The sequence below is a fragment of the Tympanuchus pallidicinctus genome, unplaced genomic scaffold, assembly GCF_026119805.1.
Source record: "Tympanuchus pallidicinctus isolate F22 unplaced genomic scaffold, pur_lepc_1.0 scaffold1, whole genome shotgun sequence".
NCBI lineage: Eukaryota > Metazoa > Chordata > Aves > Galliformes > Phasianidae > Tympanuchus > Tympanuchus pallidicinctus.
This window is the reverse complement of record NW_026294618.1, coordinates 86,043,120-86,065,087: the sequence shown is the minus strand read 5'-3', so window position 1 is coordinate 86,065,087 and position 21,968 is coordinate 86,043,120. Positions and strand designations below refer to the sequence as shown.

The window sequence follows — 21,968 nt, the reverse complement described above, 5'->3', positions numbered from 1 at the left end:
TTTAAGACAGAAGTTTACTTTTTTTGTACATGAAATCTTAAATCAAAATGTCTTCATCTTTGCGAAGTATGTATCAGTTCTCAAATATGTAAAAATAGCGCTTTTAAGCTTAAGTATTTGAAATTTAAATGAGCTGTACACAAAGCAATGGCTTTTTTTTTCCCTCTAGTGTAATGGTTTCCTGCTGAATACCGTAAGCAAAGTGTTTCTATAATTACTTTCTTCTGTGGGATGTTTAAATAATGATTGCTTGGCTTATTTAATCAATACTTTACAATGGTTCCTTAGGAAGAACAAGCTGCCTGATATAGCCACAGGACAGAGAATACTCTTAATGTATAACTGTGGTAAATTATGTGAACAACTTCTTGGCCTCTGCAGAGTTCTCTGGTAACTCCAGTAGCTGTTTCATCTTCTGCTGTGGATGTAAATACTGTGCTGTACAAGAAGACAGGAAAATGATGTATTTCAGGGAATAAAAACGCTGAATGCAAATATAAACTGTATAAGAACAAAATAAAAAGAACCTTTAGTGCCATTTGGAATGTGGAATGGAAGGGTAATACCCTGGACTTCACTCTTCTCCCTCAAAGAGCATTGCATGTCTTCTTGCTTATTTTTTCAGCAATAAATTAGAAACTGATCATGGTATGTCTCTATCTGCTAGCACAACAGGCACTGGGACAAAAGACACTGCTGAAGGAAAGTATTTGTTAGTAAGCACTTTTCCATTAATCTTACCCATGTGGCTCTTAGAACGTTGATGAGAGCCAGTCCGTTTCCAGTAGTACTCAGTTTGCATTTGCCTTCCTGATTAATTGGCTGCTGTGCACTTGACTACAGAAGAGGAGCAGAGTGGTGTGAGTGGCATCCCTTTCATCTGAGTTAACATCTTTAAAATGATTCCTGGATGGGTCACAAGAGGAAAACCCTAATGTGTGGAGGGTGGCTTTGCCCAGGCTCTGAAACCAAGTATGCAGGTGGGGAGGCCTGTTTCAGGAATGTTTTAAGACCTCCAATTTTCAGTTATCTTCTCAGCAGTTCTAATGCCTTTCCACAGTCTCCCATAAAATTTGTTTGGTATTTGGAAGAAAACAGGTTTGTCCTTTTGTAACAGTACTGTTTTAAGAAAGATAAAAGCAAACGTCAATTCTCTCTTTGTGGATGTGAAGTCTGGTAAATTTTTTTCTTTTTTGTAACAATAGCAAAACTGTTCTGTACAGTGTTCGTGCTGGGAATCGTAAGTAATTTCAATAGTCCCATCTTCTTAGCAAAGTTAGGATGATCATGTTGGAAATAGACACCTTTTTTCTTTATGATGAGTAGGAGGCAGGCTAAAGGATAGTATCAGCAGATTGTAGAACACTTCACTTTTACTTTTCCAGGCTTTCTTTTCAGGCTAGAGATTCAACTGTTGCAGTATGTGGAAATGGTTATCTGTTTATCACAGAATCACAGAATGGCTAGCGTTGGAAGGGACCTCAAGGATCATGAATCTCCAACCTCCCTGCCACATGCAGGGCCACCAACCTCCACGTTCAATACTAGATCAGGCTGCCCAGGGCCCCAACCAGTCTGGCCTTGAACAGGGACAGGGCATCCACAACCTCTCTGAGCAGCCTGTTCCAGCACCTCACCACTCACTATGTAAAGAACTTCCCCCGATCTCCAACCTAAATCTCTCCTCCTTCAACTGAAAACCATTTCCCCTTGTTCTGCAGTTATCAACACTTCCAAAGAGTTGATTCCCCTCCTGTTTGTAGGCTCCCTTTAGGTACTGAAAGGCTGCAATGAGGTCACCATGCAGCCTTCTTTTCTCCAGGCTGAACAAGCCCAGCTCCCTCAGCCTGTCTTCATAGGAGAGATGCTCCAGCCCCCTGATCATCTTTGTGGCTCTCCTCTGGATCCTCTACAACAGCTCCCTGTCTTTCTTGTACTGGGGGCTCCAGACCTGGACGCAGTACTCCAGATGGGGCCTCGCAAGAGCAGAGTAGAGGGGGACAATCACCTCCCTATCCCTGCTGGCCACCCCTCTTCTGATGGAAGTTTATGTAGTTACCAAACAGCTCCAAAGTCTGTCTTAGCTTTTCACGTACTGAATATTTGTAGCCACGCATCTAATCATCTACTGGAAGTTTAGTTTCTGTGTGCTGTGCAGTCTTAATATTGCATGTTTATTGGCCTTTGGCCTCTGTAGAGCTGGCATCTTCGAGCACTTCTACAGATAAACAGTTTCATACCTAGACTCCTTAATCCTCACTCTACCAACCTTGAACATCGTGAGATCATCTGCAATGAAGGATGAAGGAATGATCTGCACAACAGCACTGTGTCTCATTTCAACAAGCGTGCTGCAATTTCAGCTGTTGCTTCAGAAGCACAGAAAACAGAGCTCAGAAACATTGTGAAAAAATAGATAGATGATGTCCGCTTCTGAGAAGCGAAGTAATATGTATGAGGAAAAATTCATCCTAGCTGTCTGGAGCTGATGTGTGACAGAGATGCCGAAATGCTTTTCAACAGAGAACATGCTGCATGCTTTCTATATCACCAGAGAAACACATTTGTACTTTGTGCTGTGCTCACAGAGACCTGTGATCATTTTCCTTAAGACTAAACATTTTTTCTAAAAACAGCTTCTGGTAAGGAGCTGTGTAATTTCAGACTGACCACCCTCCACTGCAGCTGCCAGAGTGTTGTGATCCAAGGGATGAAACACTGGGTTAAGTGAAAATGGAGAATCTGGAAAATTAGCACAGGTAGTGATAGATCTCAAATACTTGAATGTGGAATGAAGAAATGCTTCATCAAGTTGGGATTTGGAAAAAATTTTTGGATGCATTAAGTGACTGCTTCCCAGAAGAACTAATCTTTAGAAACCCACAAGAAAAAAAAGGTACTCTCTTTGATTTGGTTTCAGTTGTTGCACAAGAGGTGCTAGGCGTTCCAGAGATATTAGTGGGAGAGCCACTCTACAATAGCAGCCATAATTCAATTAAGCTTTTAGCAGTAAATACATTCAGCACTCGCAGTAAATACATTCAGCACTCGCAGTGAATATGTTTTACAGTGAAAATATTTTAACTTTCAAATTAAAATAGCCATCCCATCCCCCCACCCTCCCCCCCCCCAAAAAAAAAAAGAAAAAAAGAAAAAAAGAAAAGTTTACTTGCAGCCTGGTGCCAGATAAAAAACATTGTATTGGAACACCAAGTATACCTTGTGCTGCAACTGCTAGCAGTGGTTGAGTGACTCTCAGAGATTAACAGAGAAGCTAAGTAGTGAAAGTCATGTCAAAGGTGGGAAGTGGACAGTCTACAGCTGAGAAGTTCAGTGAATAAATTAAAATATTCCTATACTGAACCTATGGCTTCTAGGAGGTGGATCAGATGAGCTGAATGAGTTCAGATAAGAACACAGAAAATATGAGACTGAAAAGTTAGGTAATGCAAATGGTAATTGTACAAGCATGCTGGAAGAATGAAGAGATGAATTTTGGGATTGCTGACACATCATTGTAGAGTAAAAAAACAGAGTGGGAAAGGACTTTCAATGATCATCAAGTCCAACTGACCATGTCAGGTTTAACGAAATGTTGACCCTGATGGTGTTTTCCAAATGCCTCTTGAACACTGACGGGCATGGGGCATAAAGCACCTCTCTAGGAAGCCTATTTCAGTGTTTGACCACCTTCAAGGTAAAGAAATTTTTCTTAATGTCCATTCTGTTTTGTTTTCTTCTTACTGAAAAGAAAATGTAACTTAGAGGTACTATATTGATGTGTTTAACTAGTTGATATGGTTTAGTGTAGAAATTCCAATCGAGCCTTATAAATTTTGGGAGGGTTATGTTATTTTCTGGAATTTTACCAAATCCTCAGTGCTTCATCAGAGTGTGTAGAAATATTAAAATGAAATGTTTTGCAGGTTTTGTTTCAGTGATAGATAACATACTTTGAAATAACAATTTGAGCCAAGAGGATCCTATGAATCTTGTATCAAAAACAGGACTCCATTTTTATTAATTTGAGTATTTACTTAACTCCTTTTCACGGATAGTGTTTTGTGGAAAAATAGTAAATGGAAAAACTGTGAAGATTACACAAGATTTGAGGGGAGAAGTGATGTGAAGAAAGAGAAATCTAAATACTGTTCTTCAGAAGGGTGCAATTTCTGTTTCACTTTGAATGTAAGAGAAAAATCTTTTTATCCCCATTTTAGCTGCTGCTTTGTTTGGCTGATGCATTTATTTTGGAAGCGGTTCTTTTATCATATAAAAAATATGCTGTGTACTGTGGAATGCTCTTCTCTTTCAAGTCTTGTTACTCGTTATGTCATTCCATACACTGCAAACTGTGCTGTTCTATGCAAGTGACCTTTAATTAGATCGTTAATGAATTTAAGGTTGCTAATGACTTATATTTAAAGCTGTTTCAAATGTTAGCCTGATAAATACAGCAATGTGAAAATAAAGATGAATTCTTGGTTCCTCTATATTAACTGAAGAAGTGGCAAGATAGCCTGACATTATCCAGCTGCAGTTCAAAACAGTGATGTGTTTTGAGGGATGATTTCCTTTGAACTCTGCTGCATTCACTTCTGTCAACTTCAAGTGCTGTAGCAGCACCCAAGCATGCTCAAATCAAAGTTGTATTTGAATTTAAATCAGAGTAAATTTAGTATAACTATCCAGTATAAGTAAATAAACATCCATAATTCTATCACCATTTTTATTTTTGGAGCTTGTAAATAAATCTTGTTTTAGCAAAATTCTCTCCTGAACAGTGTGAGTAGATAATCAGAAGTTTCTTTAAGTGATGATAGATACATAATGCTGTGACATGCTTTGCCCATCTTTTTCATAGAGGGCATTTTCTCCCACCTTTTTAATTTATTTGCTTGTTCTCTTCTTTCTTTCTTTCTTTCTTTTTCTTTTTTCTTTTTTTTTCCTCCCCTGTATTATACTTTATTTTACAGCGGTACAGAAAAAAAGAAGGAAAAACCTCCTGGACAGAAAGAAAAAAAAGAGGAATCTCATTCTAATGATCAAAGTCCACAAACTCAAGCATCACCTTCTCCCCAGCCGCCCTCACAGACTCTCCAAACACACAGGCAAACTCCAGAAAGCAAGAGTTCTGCTCCAACTAAAAGGTTTTCACAGTACAGAGCTAGAAAATGATTGTAATGACACTGAGTTCATATCTGACAACAAGTCATGTGAAATAGCTCCAATTTCCTGATCAAGTTAATGTTTAATTTTTTTTTGTGAAAGAATATGCATTCAATATACATTGCAACAGAGCAAATCTCTTGAAAAATTTTGAGCAAATTTGAGATTGCAAAATGTTTTTGCTCAGTGATTGAAATTCTAATATAGTAAATCTACCTCTAATCATCCATTATCTTAAAGTACATAACAATTATTTTGACTTGATCTTTCTCTACAAACACATTATAGGTTTTGTCTAAATAGTTGAATTGAGTGCATTTCGTGCATAGACATTTACTACTTGCTGTTACATTTCTGAAAGGCTAGTGTTATTGCAATTCTATTTTCTTGGACGTTTTTCTATTCAGAAAAACCGCAGTTCAGATTTTTTTCTTTATTTTGATTTTTGCCTTTCATCTCTTTTAATTCCTGCTAGTTTGCAGGAGAATTCACTTTTATTCTGATTCTTTACTCGAGTGAAGTTGCATTTTGACACCCAAATCACAGAACTGCTTGACTTGACTGAAGGTAGGAGTTCTAGATTTGCCTCTGTTCCTCTTTTTGGAGGAACAAAAAATAGAAAATAAAAAATTAATGGACTGGAAAGTTAAGGAAGTGAATTTTATGATTTGGTTTTAATTCTGAATTTAAAGAGTATTCAGATCACTTACTGTGTTGAGCTTTCGGGGTTTTTTTTTCCTTTTTTGCATTTTTTTTTTTTTCTTTTGGTTCATTATCTTATTGTTTTGGAAACTATGACATCTTTTTCTCTTAAGTTTTTTGTTTGGGAGGCAAACCTTTAAATTTATTTCTCTGAAATTTATTGTAGTTCACAAGATTGTTGTCTTGCATTGCTTGAATTCTAATAAATATTTAAATTTCCACTTGACTGATGCATGTCATAACACTGCATAAAGGCTGTCTTCATGTCTTGTACAAACTCTCTGTTATCTGAAGCTGAACTTGCAGCCTGTTGTCCTTTTGCCTTGGTATCTCACTGTAAAGGTGTTTGCCTGAAGTCTTGCATACTAATCTTCTGCAATGTGGGGAAAAAAATAAATGCCTTTTGTGGTCTCGTGGTGTAACATGATTTGGTTAATGTGTTTGTCTCAGGACCTTTTCTAGCCTCCTGAGGTGCTGTGAAGGTGAGCTTGCCAGTTCTGAGGCTACAGTTCAGAACTTACGCCTGCAAAAAGCATTTCTGATGGGATGACATGTAACACTGCTAGCTGAACAGATGCAGACAAAGACAGTTGGATGAGAGTAATATGGCCTATATCACTTTTGAACATATTTTCCCTGATTTGTGTATGAAACTAACTAATGACTGCAAAACTTTTCAGCTTACTATTATTGTAAATTGGCTACAATAAGATTGCTGAAAAAGTACATCAGAATTCAGAGATTTGTCTATAACACTGAGCTAACCCTAGCTTGCCTTTGTGTAAGAAGTTTGCAGACATTTTTCAAAATGATTGCAGCTATTAATGTTGTTTAAAATGGGCTACCTCCAAAGCAATCTTATTCAATCATAGTCTGGCAGAGTTTTTCCTCCATGGATTGTTGATTTAAATCTGACGAATAGTGTATCAGTCAATAAAAAATCAACTTTTCTGAGTGATTTTTTAAAAATTTATTCCTTAAGTCTAATATGTTGTAGCTGCTTTTTCCCCTTTTTTTCTAATTTGTTAGCAAAGTAGTAACGAAGTATAGAGATCTTTTTTGTTCAAGTCTTTATGTAAGAGTGTATGAAAATGCAAAAGAATGGATAAAACATTTGGCATCTGTCTTGCTCAGTTGTTTTTGTTCATCCAGTTAGAACTTTTTGACTAATCTTTTTTTCCTGTTTCATGCTTCAGCTTGAAGGAAGATCTAGCTCTGCTTTTGTCTACTGCTGCTTGATCTGTCGGTTGCAAACCCATTCCAGTTACTCTTATCTTCTTGTCATTCTAAAATATATATATTTTTTTCTTCTAGCATAAAGAGATCGTTGACTGCTGAAAAACCTCACAGTGCTTGGGAGAGCTCAGATGACAGTCGTAACAAGCTACTGAGAGTAGCATCAACATCTAAATTAATATCGAAAGTGGCAAAGAATGCAGACAAGTACGTATAGTTGGTGCATAAAAGTGAGTGAACTTAAAAATCAAAATATTAAGAAATTGCATAATTTAGTGAACTGAAATATATGCAAAAAAAAAAAAAATTGCACTTTTGTTTTCACTGCAAATAATTACTTGCACAATTTGGAAATGTGACACTCCAGATATCAGTGGAATCTGAAAATAGTTATAAAATGTGAAAGCGTGAAGTGAGTGTAAATATATTTTAATGGTCTGTTTGGATTAGCAGAATTATGTGCTATGAGTTATGATTTATAGCTTAATACTACTGTAGTGAAGTTTCTAACCAGTCATTTTAATGATTAATAATTATTTGAAAATGCCATTATATTTCCTTGCTGTTAATTCACTGGATTTGACGTGTGTGTTTCTAAAGTAGATTGTAGTTACAAAAATAAACATATATGATTTCAGGTAGGTCACTGGTTAACAAATTTCTGCATACTGTTTCTAGATAATAGGCAGAGATTTTCTTTTCAGTTTGACCTTTAGTATGCCAGGGTTTATTTTCTGTTACTTCTGTCCTTCAGAGAGTTCTATTTAAACAGTAAAGTGTTGCAGTGTTTTTCTAGGCCTGCTTTACAGCTTTTCTTAATACTTTGTGCATGGCAGCCGACTTTGACACAGCAACTGTGCATGTGCTTGCTTTCCTGCACTGCCCTAAAAAACCCAAGACTCCCTAGACATCAAAGAAGGCCTGAAGAATTGAATGATGTTTTCTTATTTCATTAAGGTCTTGATGAGGCATAGAACACCACTTCTCCACCTTCTTAACAAGAAAGGTTAGTTCTGGAGGAGCGAGCCTAACGGTGCTCAAAGTGGCTGGTAGGCTGCTGGGTGCTGAGGCCAGGCTGAAGCCTTCCCTGCTTTGCTCCGTACATCAGGCTGCCAGAATGCAGTGGGATGCCACACTCAGCAAAAACATTTCTGGATATCCAAGATAAACCACTGCACCTATAAATTAAGTTACCTTTTTGTCAGTAGTGAATGGTGACAATGGATTGCCGCTTTTTAGCTGCTATGTTCTCTCGACCATATGGTGGAAGCCCCGTCTCCTCTGTCCTTATGTGTGGGTTATGCGCTCTAAACCACTGTTCCCCTTGTGCTCTTTCTCAGTATTATTTTTCTCAGTTAGTCTCTCCACAGGGAAAGGCACTAGGAAAGAATAGCACTGAGTAGTTACTTACCCGCTTCTGTTAGCACAGACATGAGTTTGTGTTTTGCTTTAACTCTGCATTGCTGACCCCCTTGCTTGACCCACTTTTTGTCCTCTTTCCCACTTGGGCTTCCAGCTTCATATTTGTATGTTTGGTTTCATTTTTATCTTTTGGTATTGTGCTCACTTTGTTGAAATCATTGTGCTGACTTTTGGGTTGAGCCCTCTGCTGTTTTCTGAGATCCCTCTGAGTTCTGAGCTTGCCCCAAAAGTACTGCCAGCTTATCTACCTTCCTGATCTCATACATCTACTCATTAATCTTCATTCAGATAATCATTAACTGACTTAAGGCAGGGCTACCTGAAAACCACTCCTGCTACAACAGGCAGAACTCCTCAGGCCTTTCGGAGTAATTTCCATGATGGTGTCCTGAGCTTCCATGTGAGACTTGCAAACACATATTTAATAAGATTGGTGTAAGTGCATACCATCTTCCCTAGGAACAGAAAGAACAAAAACATCATAAATTAATTTGTGGGGCATAGGTATCGGCACATTTACTAAAAGCTTTATGTTTAGCCTGAAGAGTGCTGTGGCTCAGTGAAGTGCTGTGTGAGAGAGATTATGGCTTACATATTTTGCAAGTACTTTTGTTTCCTTTTAGTATTGTTTTTGACTGTCAGAACTTAAATGCCCTGTTTTCTCAGTTGTAGCAGAGTACTTATAGATAATGTTTATGAATGAACAGCCCTCTTCTTAATCAAATTTATTTCCCGATTTCTATTATCCTAATAAAATATCTTTCCAAAAGTGTTAAGGTTTTCCTTTATTTAATATTGAAAAATATATTTTAATTTTATTTCCTTTCTGTGTATTGATTCAGGAAAGGTCAAAGTGAGTGCCTTGTTTCATTTTCCTGCTTTTTCTCTGGAAGACATTAAATGCCACCCTTCTATCGTCTCTACTGTAGAGCAAATCAGATGTCTAAGATAAGAGTGGTTGACAAAAGATTAGGATTAATTACTATCAGAAAAAGTTATTTGTCCACAGCTTGAAGCTCACATATCTTAAAGCATCGGGCAAAAAATGAAACTTCTAACAGTGTGGATTGTAAACTATTGTCTGATTGAGGAATGGATATTACAGTGTATTGAGTCTTTTGTTCTTACTTTCAGATTTATAGTAAAAAGAGTATTTGCATTCAAGAGCACACATTAAAGCTCATTTCTTAGTCCTGCATGCTTGATTTCTAGTAGAATCAGTTGTATTGTGCAAAGACTGTGTTTAAAGTTCCCAATTATAGAAGTTGACCTAATCAACCTAAAATTGCCAGTCTTGTGCAAGGGAATAGAATTCAGCCCCTACTGTAGGCCTCAGGACAGAAATTTTTTACATGTGCTTTGTGCTGCCAGTCCGGAATATGGACTTTGTTTAGTAAGCTCAATCTTTAAGCCAGCGCTGAACCGTAAATCAGTCTAATGTCACAAGAAGTGACAGCATTCTCACAGCAGCCAATCATTCAATGTTTTTTAGACAAAACTGTGAATTTGTCTTTAATTTATCTTTTGGTAGCACGGTGAAGGGTGACTGTACCAATAGCCAGAGACGACTTTCCTCATTTCCTCATGCATATGCTTGACCCTTAGTCACTGTTGCAAAAACTTGACCTCTATCCATTGGCTGCCTCTCATACCTTGCTGCTGAATTTCAAATGTATTCAAGGGTGGAATTTTAATTTTTTTTTTAAATAATGCAATAAGTTCTCCCATCAAGACGTGTTATTCTGACAAGAAGAACTCTGATGCTAGAAATCAGTATTTCTTCCCCCCGCCCCCCCCAAAAAAAACCAAAAAGACAGAAATTTTTGTGAAAGTTCATTCTTGGTTCTGGCAAGGAAAGATAACCGAACTGCATTCCTTGAGAAGACCTTGTGTGTATCCAGCAGTGCTGTGTGGATCCATTTTAAATGAAACTGTGACTTGCTTACATTTAACCCACGTGTCTAACAGGGTTAATTCCTAGAGAATTTCATGTTGTTCTGTGCAGACAACTTGTTTTGACAGGTGGTAAATTCTTCACATGCAGACCTGAGGGTGTTTGGCAGCTTAAAACATTTTGTTGTTACACATTTGCTCTCTTAAAATGGAATTTTCAGTCCACAAAAATTACAACCTTGATAATTTATTTTAAACATCATTTTACCTCTTGCTGTCAAAGTAGTTCTTAGAAACCCGTGCCATGCTGTCAAATGCTTTAACTTGAAAATAAAAATATAGAGACCTGAGTGAAAAATGTGTGTAAATGCTTACTACGTTGACCAAAGTTAATTATATAGCATCCTGTGGTACAGTTACATTACACACAGACTCTGAGAGTCTTTGTATAGTACCAAATGGAATAAAATATAAAAGTAGATTATATGGGTTTCGTGAAGTCCTAACAAAAACTTTGAATTTTTCCCTAGGCACAAAGATGTCATCATCAGCCAAGGTAAATAAAAAACTTTATTTTTAAATAAATATGAAAAAAATTATTTTTAACTGAATAGTATTTCTTGTAAATAAATGCATTACGAATTGTGGTTTTGAAACAGGGATGCAGAGCTAAAATTGAGTTGCTGCTTACTTCAAAGACTGATCTTGCCAACCCTTACTCAAGGCCTCTGTAAAAGTCTTTGAAATTATGGATAATGCCTCATCAAACTGGATCTTTAGATAGGACAGAGAATTTTGGTGGGTGGTGGGAAGATTCATTTTACTTCTCTGGGTTGTGCTCTATTTTTCCGTCTATGTATATTTGTAAATGGAGAGAGGTTAAGAAAGCAAAAAAAAAATTAAGCTTTAAACTGTGTGCCAGTCTTCATCCAAGCACAGGTGAGAGTGAGAATTTAGAAATAGTTTTAAGATATTTTGTTTCTGTCCCATAACCAGCAAAAATGTCAACTCGTGAAAAAAACAGCCAAGGTAAGAATTAAGCTATGCCCGTTGGTCACTTTCTAATTTACCTCTCTTGTGAATCTTTTACTTGGCTTTTCACAAACAAAGAGCATCAATGCATGATCTCTTAAAAACTCTGAGCACCTAAATGAAATAGTTCAACTTTCTTATTTAAATAGATTACAATGTGCATATTAATATATACAAGGTGGATTATTGGAGTAGACTAAAATAAATTACTACATGCGTAATTTTCTTAGAGAGGAATGTGTTTAAATAAGGCTCTTCAAGTCTTGCATTGTTGCCTAAGATATCAGATTATTAAGAACTGCCAACTAAAAGATTTGTTTTCTCAGCTTTCTGTCTTGCCAATATTAAAACATACACATGCTGATGAGACAAGAACAGAACCTGAAGGTTCTCATATAGTTTCCTAACATGAGAAATGACTCTCTCCAAAAGTGTATGCTGTTATATCGATCAATCTTGCATTCTGTGGCTACCTGCTGCTGCTGGCTTGCTCAGTCAGGAAAAGGAGCCATCCCTCTGATCATAATGGAATGTGACAATAGAAGAAATCCTTTTCTCGTGTCACCAAACTACTCTGCTTTGATGTCCTGCAAACTGTACTAAAGCATGCAGTTTCAAAACTGAAGCATGTTACCTAAGTGCATGCTGTACACAATATCAATCTATGCACAGAGGTTTTGTTTCATGCTTTTTTTGCTGCTAATTAACAAATCTGTAGTCTCAAAACTGTGTGCTGCAAGCGAAACTACATTATAAACAGTTTGATTACTTTCAATCTCCTTTGAATTTTCTTTCAAACAAAACAGTCAAGATTTTTGGAAGCTAGCATAAATTCTTTTAATGTGCAGAAAATTAACTCAAATCCAGTAACTTTACTTTTTTTTCTAATTTACAGAGAAATTACAGATATAAAATATTCTAAATTGATTTATATCTAAAGCATCATTTGAAGACAATAGGAGTAAAAAGGGATGCGTAAGCGGCAGGAATGCTGCTTAATGCCAGGGCTCCTAACACCCACCAGCTGTAGAACCACGTGTAGCAATGGTTACTATAAAAAGAAAACTAATCTGTACCCTTCAGACCAGCTGCAATTTAGCTTTGCAAGAATTAAAAAAAAAATAAAAATAAAAAACCAGTCACACTAAAAATACCTGCTAAAATACACAGCTTTACAATACCAAGTTGCATACAGCTAAAGTACCTTGAATACTAATCCTTTCCTGAAAATATGCAGCTACAATTCTACACGTCCTGCCAAAGATGGGCTGTCTCTCAGTTCTCTCATCTTGGTGGCTATAACGTACGTGGCCTTGATGTTTCTCTGCTATTTATTGTGTTACTGCAGATGATGTGAACTTTCACTGAATGATGAATGGGTACCTTTCTGTGCGTGTCATGCCTTAGTTTGCTCTGAGCCTGGCTGAATGAAAGAGAAATATGATGTGGATTAGTGACCCCATGTGAAGATGGAAAGTCTCATCACAGAAAACACATTTACTAATGTTTTTAAAGTGTAAAATAGTGTCAAAACATCACTATACCTTTAACACTAACAAATTTGCAATTAGAAGGGTTCTACCTACAAAGACTTTTTTTTTAATATGGACCAATGGATGTATTTTATGACAGTTGTATGTGTATTTTATATCAGCTTTCTGTGTATGCCTATGTTGGGTTATGTGTTAGATTTTGTTTTGGGTTTACTATCACAGAAGTAACCACTTGTAAGCTATGGTAGTTGCAGAGGGATTTCACCCCCCACCCCTTCCCAGTATCATCTTAGAAATGCTCAGCTAATGCTCAGCCAGTTCTCTGCAGTGCAACAACATGTTTGGGGCAGGTGACTTTAAACCAGTTCTCTACAAGATAGTTGCTATTTAATATCCAATTAACAATGGACATCTTGACTCAAGTGTCAGAACGTTCAGCATTCAGTGGTTAATGTGATTTCAGAAGGCAGATCCTTGCAACTGGACAGATTTGGCTTGAGCAGGATAGGATGGAGGGTAGCTGCAGCTGCTGCTTTTCTGCGAGACCTCCCTGTTTTGCAAACCAAAGAGGAGACAAGCAGCTCAGACACTCTTTTGTGGCTTGTCAGCTTTTACCTCTAAAAACAAGTCTGTAGTGTGCTGTTAATTAGGTTCCTGCAGCTCGCCTGAGCTGCTCCTTTTGCTGGGCTGCATGTGCCTCACTGTGTACCCCAGCACACACCTCCTACGCTAATGATTGCACTTCTTAACTTCAGTGTGCAGGGGCTGTAGGACGCTGCTGGTGTGCAAACCATCCGGCTTCAAAACAGATTGACAAAGAAGTCCTTTTTCTGCCTTTATGCACTTGGAAACAGTAACATAGCAAATTATTGTAGCAGAAGATAATTGCAGGCAGTAATGGGATGGAAGATGACCGTCCTGCATAGCTGTGACCATTTGTGGAATCAGTTTTGCTTTCTTTTATTGATTCAGATTATTTAAGAAGATACTTTGAAATTTGTCACTGTGTTAGAATGCCACAAAATGCAGAGAAATGTGGTTTTGCATACTTAGTTCTTGGAACCTTATATATCTAGCAGCAGTATTACCTGTCTTGTGACCACCCGCGTATGTTCATTGTGATTTCTGTTGAAGTATTATCTGTGAAAATGAAAGGTTTGAGGAATACCTGAGAATTAATCTTAGATGAGTTTCAGCAGATGAAAGGCATTAGCTTTATCTGATTTGGCACGGAGCCCCCAGAGAGCACACGGTGGGTGCTGCATGTGAACATCCCCAAGATCTGGGTGCCCCTCTCCTACCAGCAGCCACAGTCTGTATCTGCCTCCTGGGCAATCTCTTGAATTTCCTCACATAGCACTGAGGCCATACATATGAGCAGTGTTGGTCATACCTTCTCTTGCAGCACCTGATACTGCTCCCTCGGTGCCTCTCTCTCACATGGATTGAGCTGCACCTGCTGTACATTAAGGTTAGTCCTGAGATCCGTGCATCTGGGCATATGCTGAAGCAGATGCAATGCAGGAATGCTTTTGTAATGCCAATCCAATGAGGGAAGTATTAGACACGCTTCCATATGTATGCTGGAGAGGTTTGGGGGTTAGGTTCTTTGTTTCTCCTTGCAAACCAGGACAATTTTTTTTTCCAATAAAGTCAAATACTAAGAAGTATTAAAATTCTCTGAAAATCCAATAAAGTTATGGATGGAACAAGCAGATGCTTGCTACAATCTTAAAAGGACACTGAACTTTTTCTAAATTCTTTACCAGCAGGTGCTTATAATTGCCTATAAAGGCTATCTTGATTTTTACTTCAGGAGATATTTTTTAAAGTATTAATCATAAAGAATTCATATTTTATTTGCAAGAGCTAAATAACCTGTTGGTTTGGGGGTTTTGGTTTGTTTGTATTGTTGGTGGGTTTTTTTTCAGATAAAAGGTAATTTTTTCACTGAGATTCTAAACTTGAGTTTGAATTTCAGTGATAGCAGCTCTGTACACGAATCCCTTGTTCATTTATTATAATGTAATAAGAGACATTTAGACATTTTTGGATGGCAATAAAAACCATATGTGAAAGAATTAATGAAAAACATTCACTGCATTCCTAAGTTTGTTTCTTTTTAGATTGTGCTATGTTAGTTTCCAGTACTTTTTCTTCTGTTAGTTTTAACTGCGCTGTAGTTCTAGCTTCACAGAAAAGGGCAATGAAACTCACAGTGGAAATATTTACCCTGCTGACAGTGTGTCCTGTCCACTGAGAGCACAAAATCCAGTAACTATTTCAGAACGGTTTTGTTATCAGACAGAGAGATGCTTATTGAAGGTGTTCAGGTATCTGAAGGCAAATAGTGACCTGGTCTCTCATATTTCTTTGGGCTTCTGGCCCTTGTATGGGCACAGTGCATGTTATTAAAAAAACATCAGTACTGTCAGAAAAATAAATTTGCTTTGATGTATTTGTGAGTTTTATCACTGATTTCTGAAGAAGTCAGGACTTAATTCTTTAAGCAGGAAGGTTTTAGATATTGAGTTTAGTCCTACTGAGTTACTTGTGTGCAGTATTGTTTTTTGCAAGTCTATTTTTTTTTTACAGGAAAAAGCTAGTTACTATTACACCTGAATTACTTCAACGTGAATGATAACTTATTACTATCTAGATAGCTGGAGTTTCCACATATGATTTTCATATCACATTATGTAAAATTATTAACCAAAGATCTGTTAAGAAATTTCAAGACAAAACCATTAAATGATTCTAAACCCAGTCAGGTCTTTGTTCTAGCTGCTTTTTCAGACTGTTTGCCTTGCAGCAGCACTTAGCAGTGACAGTGCCTGCCTGCTTCTCTGGTTCTGCCTCTGATACTTGAGTTGGGATGGAGCAGGCAGACTAGCTACCTTGTTTGGGACCCCTGTAACACAAAATGCAGTGATCTGGGCATGCTGACTGAATGCAGTTTTATTTTTTCTCTGTGCAGTTAGCATTGGTTTAAATTAGAAACAGGATTGTTAAGCCTTTGTCCCTCAGGTTAGTGGTCCTATGGAGTTCTTGGACACAGGCCTGAAGGCAGAAAGCCTGTGGGAAAGAAGCTATTTGTAGTATTAAAAAGCATAACTTCACTGGTCAAGCAGCTAGAACGTGAAGACAGATTAATAAATGTACTCTGGATGTGGTAGATTATTGTATGTTATTAGAGAGTTCTGCTTGGCCAAGCTAGCTGGAGACACATGGGGTTTTTGGTTGCTGGTAATTTGCTCCAAGGATGAGATTAAGATGATAAATGCAAATAGAATTGAGATGCAGTTTTTGAGGTACATATTTTGATGTGCCAGTCCCAGACCTCTCCCTTGCTCTCCCAGACCTCAAATAGTCATTAATAGTTTCCAAGGTCCAATTGTGCTAATGGTTTCTTAAGAATTACTTAGATGAACAATTGTCATTTATCCACTATTTATTTCTAGGCACACACATATATAAATAAACATCAACTGTGTATGCATGTTAGACTTCCAATTATGCATACATTTTCTAGCTGGAAAGCACTTAATTACAGTTCAGACTTAGGGAGCTTCCCCAGAGTCTGCCTAAGGTGTGATGAATAGTGATACAAAATGCATTTTAACATTTCCTCTGGTCTTGTAGAAATCAGTAAGAGACAATTAGGTCTTCTCACGTGCTTCTAGGAAACCACTGTGTGCTCCTGGACAATTTCATATGGAGCCTTGTTTTTTTTGGAAGTCAGGATCTTGGTTTAGCTACATCACTGTCTTCAAATTTCAGAAGGGTATAAGCAGTAGCTTTCATGTCTCCTGAACCTCTCTTCTCTATAAATATTTCTTTGATCTTTTTTTCTGCTGTTTTCAGTTCCTACTTGTTTTCCTCATTTTTGCCTGGAAACCATCCGTATTCCCCTGAGAATATGATTCACAAAGTAATGAATTGCTTAAGTGTGACAGCATGAGGCTTCCTGTGCTAGTTTCATGTAAGCACTGATTTCAGCCCTTCAGAGGGTTGTATTGCCATATATTTCTGATGTGTTTTCACCTGCAATATTTTTCACTTGTTACCTTCCAGCTTCTTCCATGAATTCCTGGGTTTTAAACTGTCAGTTCCAAGAGTGAATTAACCAGCTTTGTATGAAGTGGAATTTTACTGTTTCCTTTGTGCAGCATTCTCATTTTCCACAAGACCTGATTAAAAGTTTGTCTGTATTAATGGGAATCTTGTTTTGATATAAGGAGATTTTGCAGAATTTCCTTGGTCCTTGCATTCTGTTTGTCCACAGTTCTCTAGTTAAGTTTTGTCCTAGATTCTTGGAGCAGCATGAACCAGTAGTTCCTTGGCAGTCAGCAAGATGCATTTGTTTGCTTGCAGATCAGGCAGGCTTCCTGGGTCCCTCTCTATAGCAGCACCTTGTTTCACCAACAGACTTATTCTTCTCTTTTTAGCAGGCCGTAAACTTTCAGAGAACCCTCAGGAGAGCAGATACTCTGCTTGCTAGTGTCTGCTTTCAGTCTGCTGGGACCTATTTGGCTTAGTGTTTACACTAATGAACTTAGCACAGGAAATTTCGCTGATGACGTGAAGCTGAGTGACCAAACCGATAGAGTGGAAGCTGGAGATTTAATACAGGAAGACCTAGATGTTCCTGAAGTCTGGAGCAGGAGGAGATAAAATTAAATTATTCAAAGTGCAAGATCATATGTGCAGGACTTGTTAGTGATGTTTTAGCTATAAAAGCCTGTAAGGTTGTTTGCCAAAACGAGATGGTAAGTAAAAGGACTCTAACGTGCTACTTCATCACACAAAGGTTGAACCTCTTATTATGAAAACATAAATGCAATTCCATTGTGTGTTGGAAGTAATTCTAACAGACATACACAACCTTAGGGGGGGGTGAAAAAATAATGCCTCAAAACTCTGGTAAGCTCTCCTCTGTAGTATGTCAGGCAGTTATAGACACCAGTGTTCATAAAAGGCAAATTTTATGGCTATGTGGAGCCAGACTGAAATTTTATCATGCAAGAGGACAGTCAAATAGCAGGATGTGTGTTGGATCATGTATTTTTGCATCTCTGGGGAAATTATTAACTCAGCCAGAGAGCTCTGGGGAGCTCTGCGTGGAGATTGCATGGTTCAGCACAGCTGGAGGGCTCCCATGTGAGGTTCATAAGCCTGAGCTGATCCTGCGCACAAAACTGGGAGTATTGGTCCGATGTCCCCTGGCACTTGTGCAAAGACATAGCTGAGGCTCTAGAGGTGAATTATTGCACAGCCAAGCAAGTCTGGCAAGGGCTGTGGATTGAAGCTCAAAGCCGCACAAAAGCAGCTCCAGCTGTTCCCAGACAAGAGCTGGCCTTCAGAGCCGCAGCAATACGGCTGCGTGACTCTTCCTTCTGCAGCAGCTCTGAGCTTGAGCTCTTCAGTTACACAGCACCTGGGTGTGCTGACTGCAGGTCTGGAGCTGTGCTCTTAGGTGGATGTGACCCATATTTGGAAGCACTGGTAGGACAGCAGACGCCGGAGAATCATTTTTTGAGTGCAGAGGATTTTAGAAGTTTCCCCTCCTGCTCCCCTTGCCCTCAAAATGCTTTTGTGCAGTGGATGTTGGAGTCTGAACATCTCTTCATGAGGAGCAGAGATTGTTTTTCTGTGATACCTGCTGTTTTCATACTACTAGACACAGAATTGACAAGGATTTCTGTTTTTTTGGTTTTTTTTTTTCGCCTCCAAGTTCCTTAAAATTTCTTTCTTTCCTCCTAATACCCATTTATCCATATTTCTGTTATGAGATAGATAGGAAAGAATCTTTAGTTCCAAAAAGTGAAGGAAAAAAAAAAAGTTACATACTGCTTTGTAACTGGAAACTGAGAAAGCAGAAAATAAGCAGATTGTCTGGCGCTCTTGAATATGCACTTGAGCCAGTGTGATAAGAAAGAGTTAAATTCCTGGTTTTCTAAACTTGCATTTACAAAAATTTGGCCTTAGGCAATTAGTTTCTCTGAAGAATGGTTTTGTTGATATGCTGCCATTCCTCTCCAGTATTTCAAAAGATTTTTACATTAATATTATATCTGCCCCACAGGTTATTCTGAGGAAAGGAAATTTACAGCTTTGGACAAAAACATTTCAATGGGTTTTGTCTGCCTGCTTTTCTTACGCCCCTCCCCTTCTGTAGAGAGAGGCTTAATCAAGTCATACCCATTTTGTGTCTCTCTGACAAGTGTGTTAAATGTGTATGTTCAAAGATGATCTTGAATACACACAGCTAGCTAATAAGAGCCAAAAATGTTCTTTCTTTTATAGGGCAGTTCAGAGAGCTAGCTTGTATCTGACAGCCCTGCAGACAGGCTTTTCCCCAGACTTCAGAGGCCAAAGACTTGACTAAATTCCACTTGAAGTTCCTTGTCTGTAGGGTCCAACAGGTGCAGCTACCTCCATCCATATGCGTCTCTGTTGCAGCTTGTCTCTGCCGTTCTAAGCAGCAATGGGAAATTGAAAGCTGAATTTGTGGAATGATTTTGCGCTGACTGTATGGAACCAGGAGTGCCAAGCCTGGCATTAAATTAATGATTTGACTTGTGAAATGAACGATCTTTCTTAAAACACAGTGTTGCCATTTAAGAGCACAAGCACCAGACTTCAATAGGTAGACCGTTATTGATAACTTATTCTCTGTGTTGATCAGTACTGCTTTTTTTACAAAGAATATACTGTAAAAATACTTTGGTGGAAAAATGAGGCGTACTTAGGATAATTATCTAAACATTTGTGTCAAACCAGTGATAACACAGATCTTTTGCTTTTCTCAGCAATGTACTTAAGCGGTGTACATTCAAAATAACTATTGTTTTTAGTTTAGCTACTGGGAAGTGATTTCCTTTGTTCTTTGTTATTTGATCTGAGGCAATTTTTCTACTGTTGTCAATGGACAGACTCACAGAGGTCTTGTTCAAAGAATTTGTATTTGTTCTTGGAAAGAAGTGGGACAACTGTTTTTCATCTTCTTTGTATTGATTCCTTTGATACTTAAATGGCTCTACTTTCATTGTATTAATATCAAAAGTAAGGAAAAACCTTTATGCATATGCTAATTTTACACTACTCCGTTATTAGCAGTTTTTGTACAGGAAGAATTTTCTCAGCTCGTGTGCTGGCTTTCAGTCGTATTTGGACTATAACAGGAAAATTCTCATCTCTTGCCTCCAGGGCAGAGCAAACATACATACTAACAGGATTAAGAGAGACTCAAGACTCAAGTAAAATCAGTTACGGTCTCAGAAGGTTGTTTTCAGCACACTAGAAGTAGAAAATGAGTCACATTAATCGTATCTTGTAAGGCTGAGAACTCAGTATATTTGATAAATTGAGATCTGCTTCCTCAGACAGTTGACTTAGAAAAATAAGAAAAAAAAACTTTTTTAAAACTGTAAAAACATCAGGAAATCAAACTGCTGTTTGATCAATCAACTGCCAAGAGCAAAAAAAAACAAAACAAAACAAAAACACAAAACATCTTTCTGACAAATTAAGCTTTCAATATTATGAAATCTTCAGAGTGAATATTGAATGTGAGAGAAAGTCTTGAGATGCATAGATTCATTGACCTCGTTAAGAGTTTTCAGTTAGAATGAAAGAAATACTTGGAGTGTATTTTTCTGTCCAAGACTGCTTTGCGTACTTAGTGGATTAAAATAGTAGCAAATTTTTCCCTGTCATTTTATTCTGGCTGTAAGATAGAAGTGAGTTGTTTCTTATCAGATAGATCATGTCTCTGTAATCTAAATGGTGTAGATATTTCAAATTCAGAGAGGACGAGGACACTGGCTTTGAGGTTGGTGAATATGTTTCTGATATGGCTCATAACTGTCAGTCTTTGCATCTGCTTTCTCTTGCTTTTATAGATCTCCAAGTTTGGAGTGAGCTATTAAAATATAATTCAGTGGGAATAAAGCTCAGTTTCTCATAATTTTGATCTGTAGATGTTTTAGGTGCAAAACACAGATTTCACATCCGTGCAATCTGGATAATAATCTTGCAACTTAATTCAGGAAATACTGGTAATACCAGGGCATTTATAGAAAGTTTGTCTCATCTTTATTTTTTGAAGGTAATATAAAAGCAATTGTCCTGAGATTTTTACTTTTATAGCTTGATATTAGTCACATCAAATGTGATTGGAGTGTTCTTCGAATTATATTACAAATCCATAGCTATTCTACTTCAGTCTTAATCAGCCATCTACACTTGGGGAACACTTGAGTTCTCTCTGCTATGGTTTTCAAATTTTACTTAAAAAAAAAAAAAAAAGCATCTTAACAAAGTATTATATTACTTTAGGTTTGTGAAATTAACATTAACAGTGGATACTAATCACCAAAGAAGCGATCAAAGGAAGTGTGATTTTTAAAAAACATTTAATTGATGCAAAAGTTGTGAAATACTTGAGTCCCCCTTAATCAGTATATTTTGAAATGCAATTCCTGTGTCAGTGGAGTTGAAGGTATTGGCAGTTATTCTTGTAAGTTTGAGGCCTGATTTAATTGTTACACTGCTATTTTTGCTGCACATGTAGAGTTTAAAGACCATAGTAAGTCTTTGAAAGTTTTATTTGTAGGAATTTTTTAAATTTTTTTTAAAGTTAGAAAATTGCTATTTTATTAATAGTAGAAGGAAAACCCTCGTAGGATCTAATCTCATTTACTACTAGGTAGTCTGGAGGGGTAGTAGGCCTGCAAGCAGCTCATGGAACTGCAAGAAGAAACGCCAAGTCCTGCTCATGTAAAGGAATAGCTACAGCAGGGATGCAGGCTGGGGATGAAGAGGCTGAAAGAGCAGCTCTGCAGAAAAGGCCCTGGGAGTGTGAGAAGGCAGCCAGGTGCCCAGCAGGGCTGTGCCTTCTCTGCTCTGGGAGATCCAGCTTTGAGCCAGAAGACAGACTTAAAGACCTTCTGAGGTCTACTTCAGCCTGAAGGATCATATCCTTCAGTGATTCCATGATTATTTATTTATTAAATTTTG

General features: G+C 37.7%; 1 protein-coding gene across 6 annotated transcripts in view; it reads left to right on the top strand.

Annotated features, from left to right (window-relative positions):
- Positions 1-21,968, top strand: part of EML4 (EMAP like 4) — a 153,961-nt gene that overhangs the window by 93,588 nt on the left and 38,405 nt on the right. For 3 of the 6 annotated variants that reach the window (XM_052683261.1, XM_052683342.1, XM_052683072.1), the window contains exons 4-7: positions 4,977-5,150; positions 7,186-7,314; positions 10,953-10,978; positions 11,419-11,451. In XM_052683261.1, coding sequence (XP_052539221.1) covers positions 4,977-5,150; positions 7,186-7,314; positions 10,953-10,978; positions 11,419-11,451 — 362 coding nt within the window. The remainder of the gene's footprint in view (positions 1-4,976; positions 5,151-7,185; positions 7,315-10,952; positions 10,979-11,418; positions 11,452-21,968) is intronic. The other 3 variants (XM_052683424.1, XM_052683166.1, XM_052683519.1) reach the window with 3 other exon arrangements.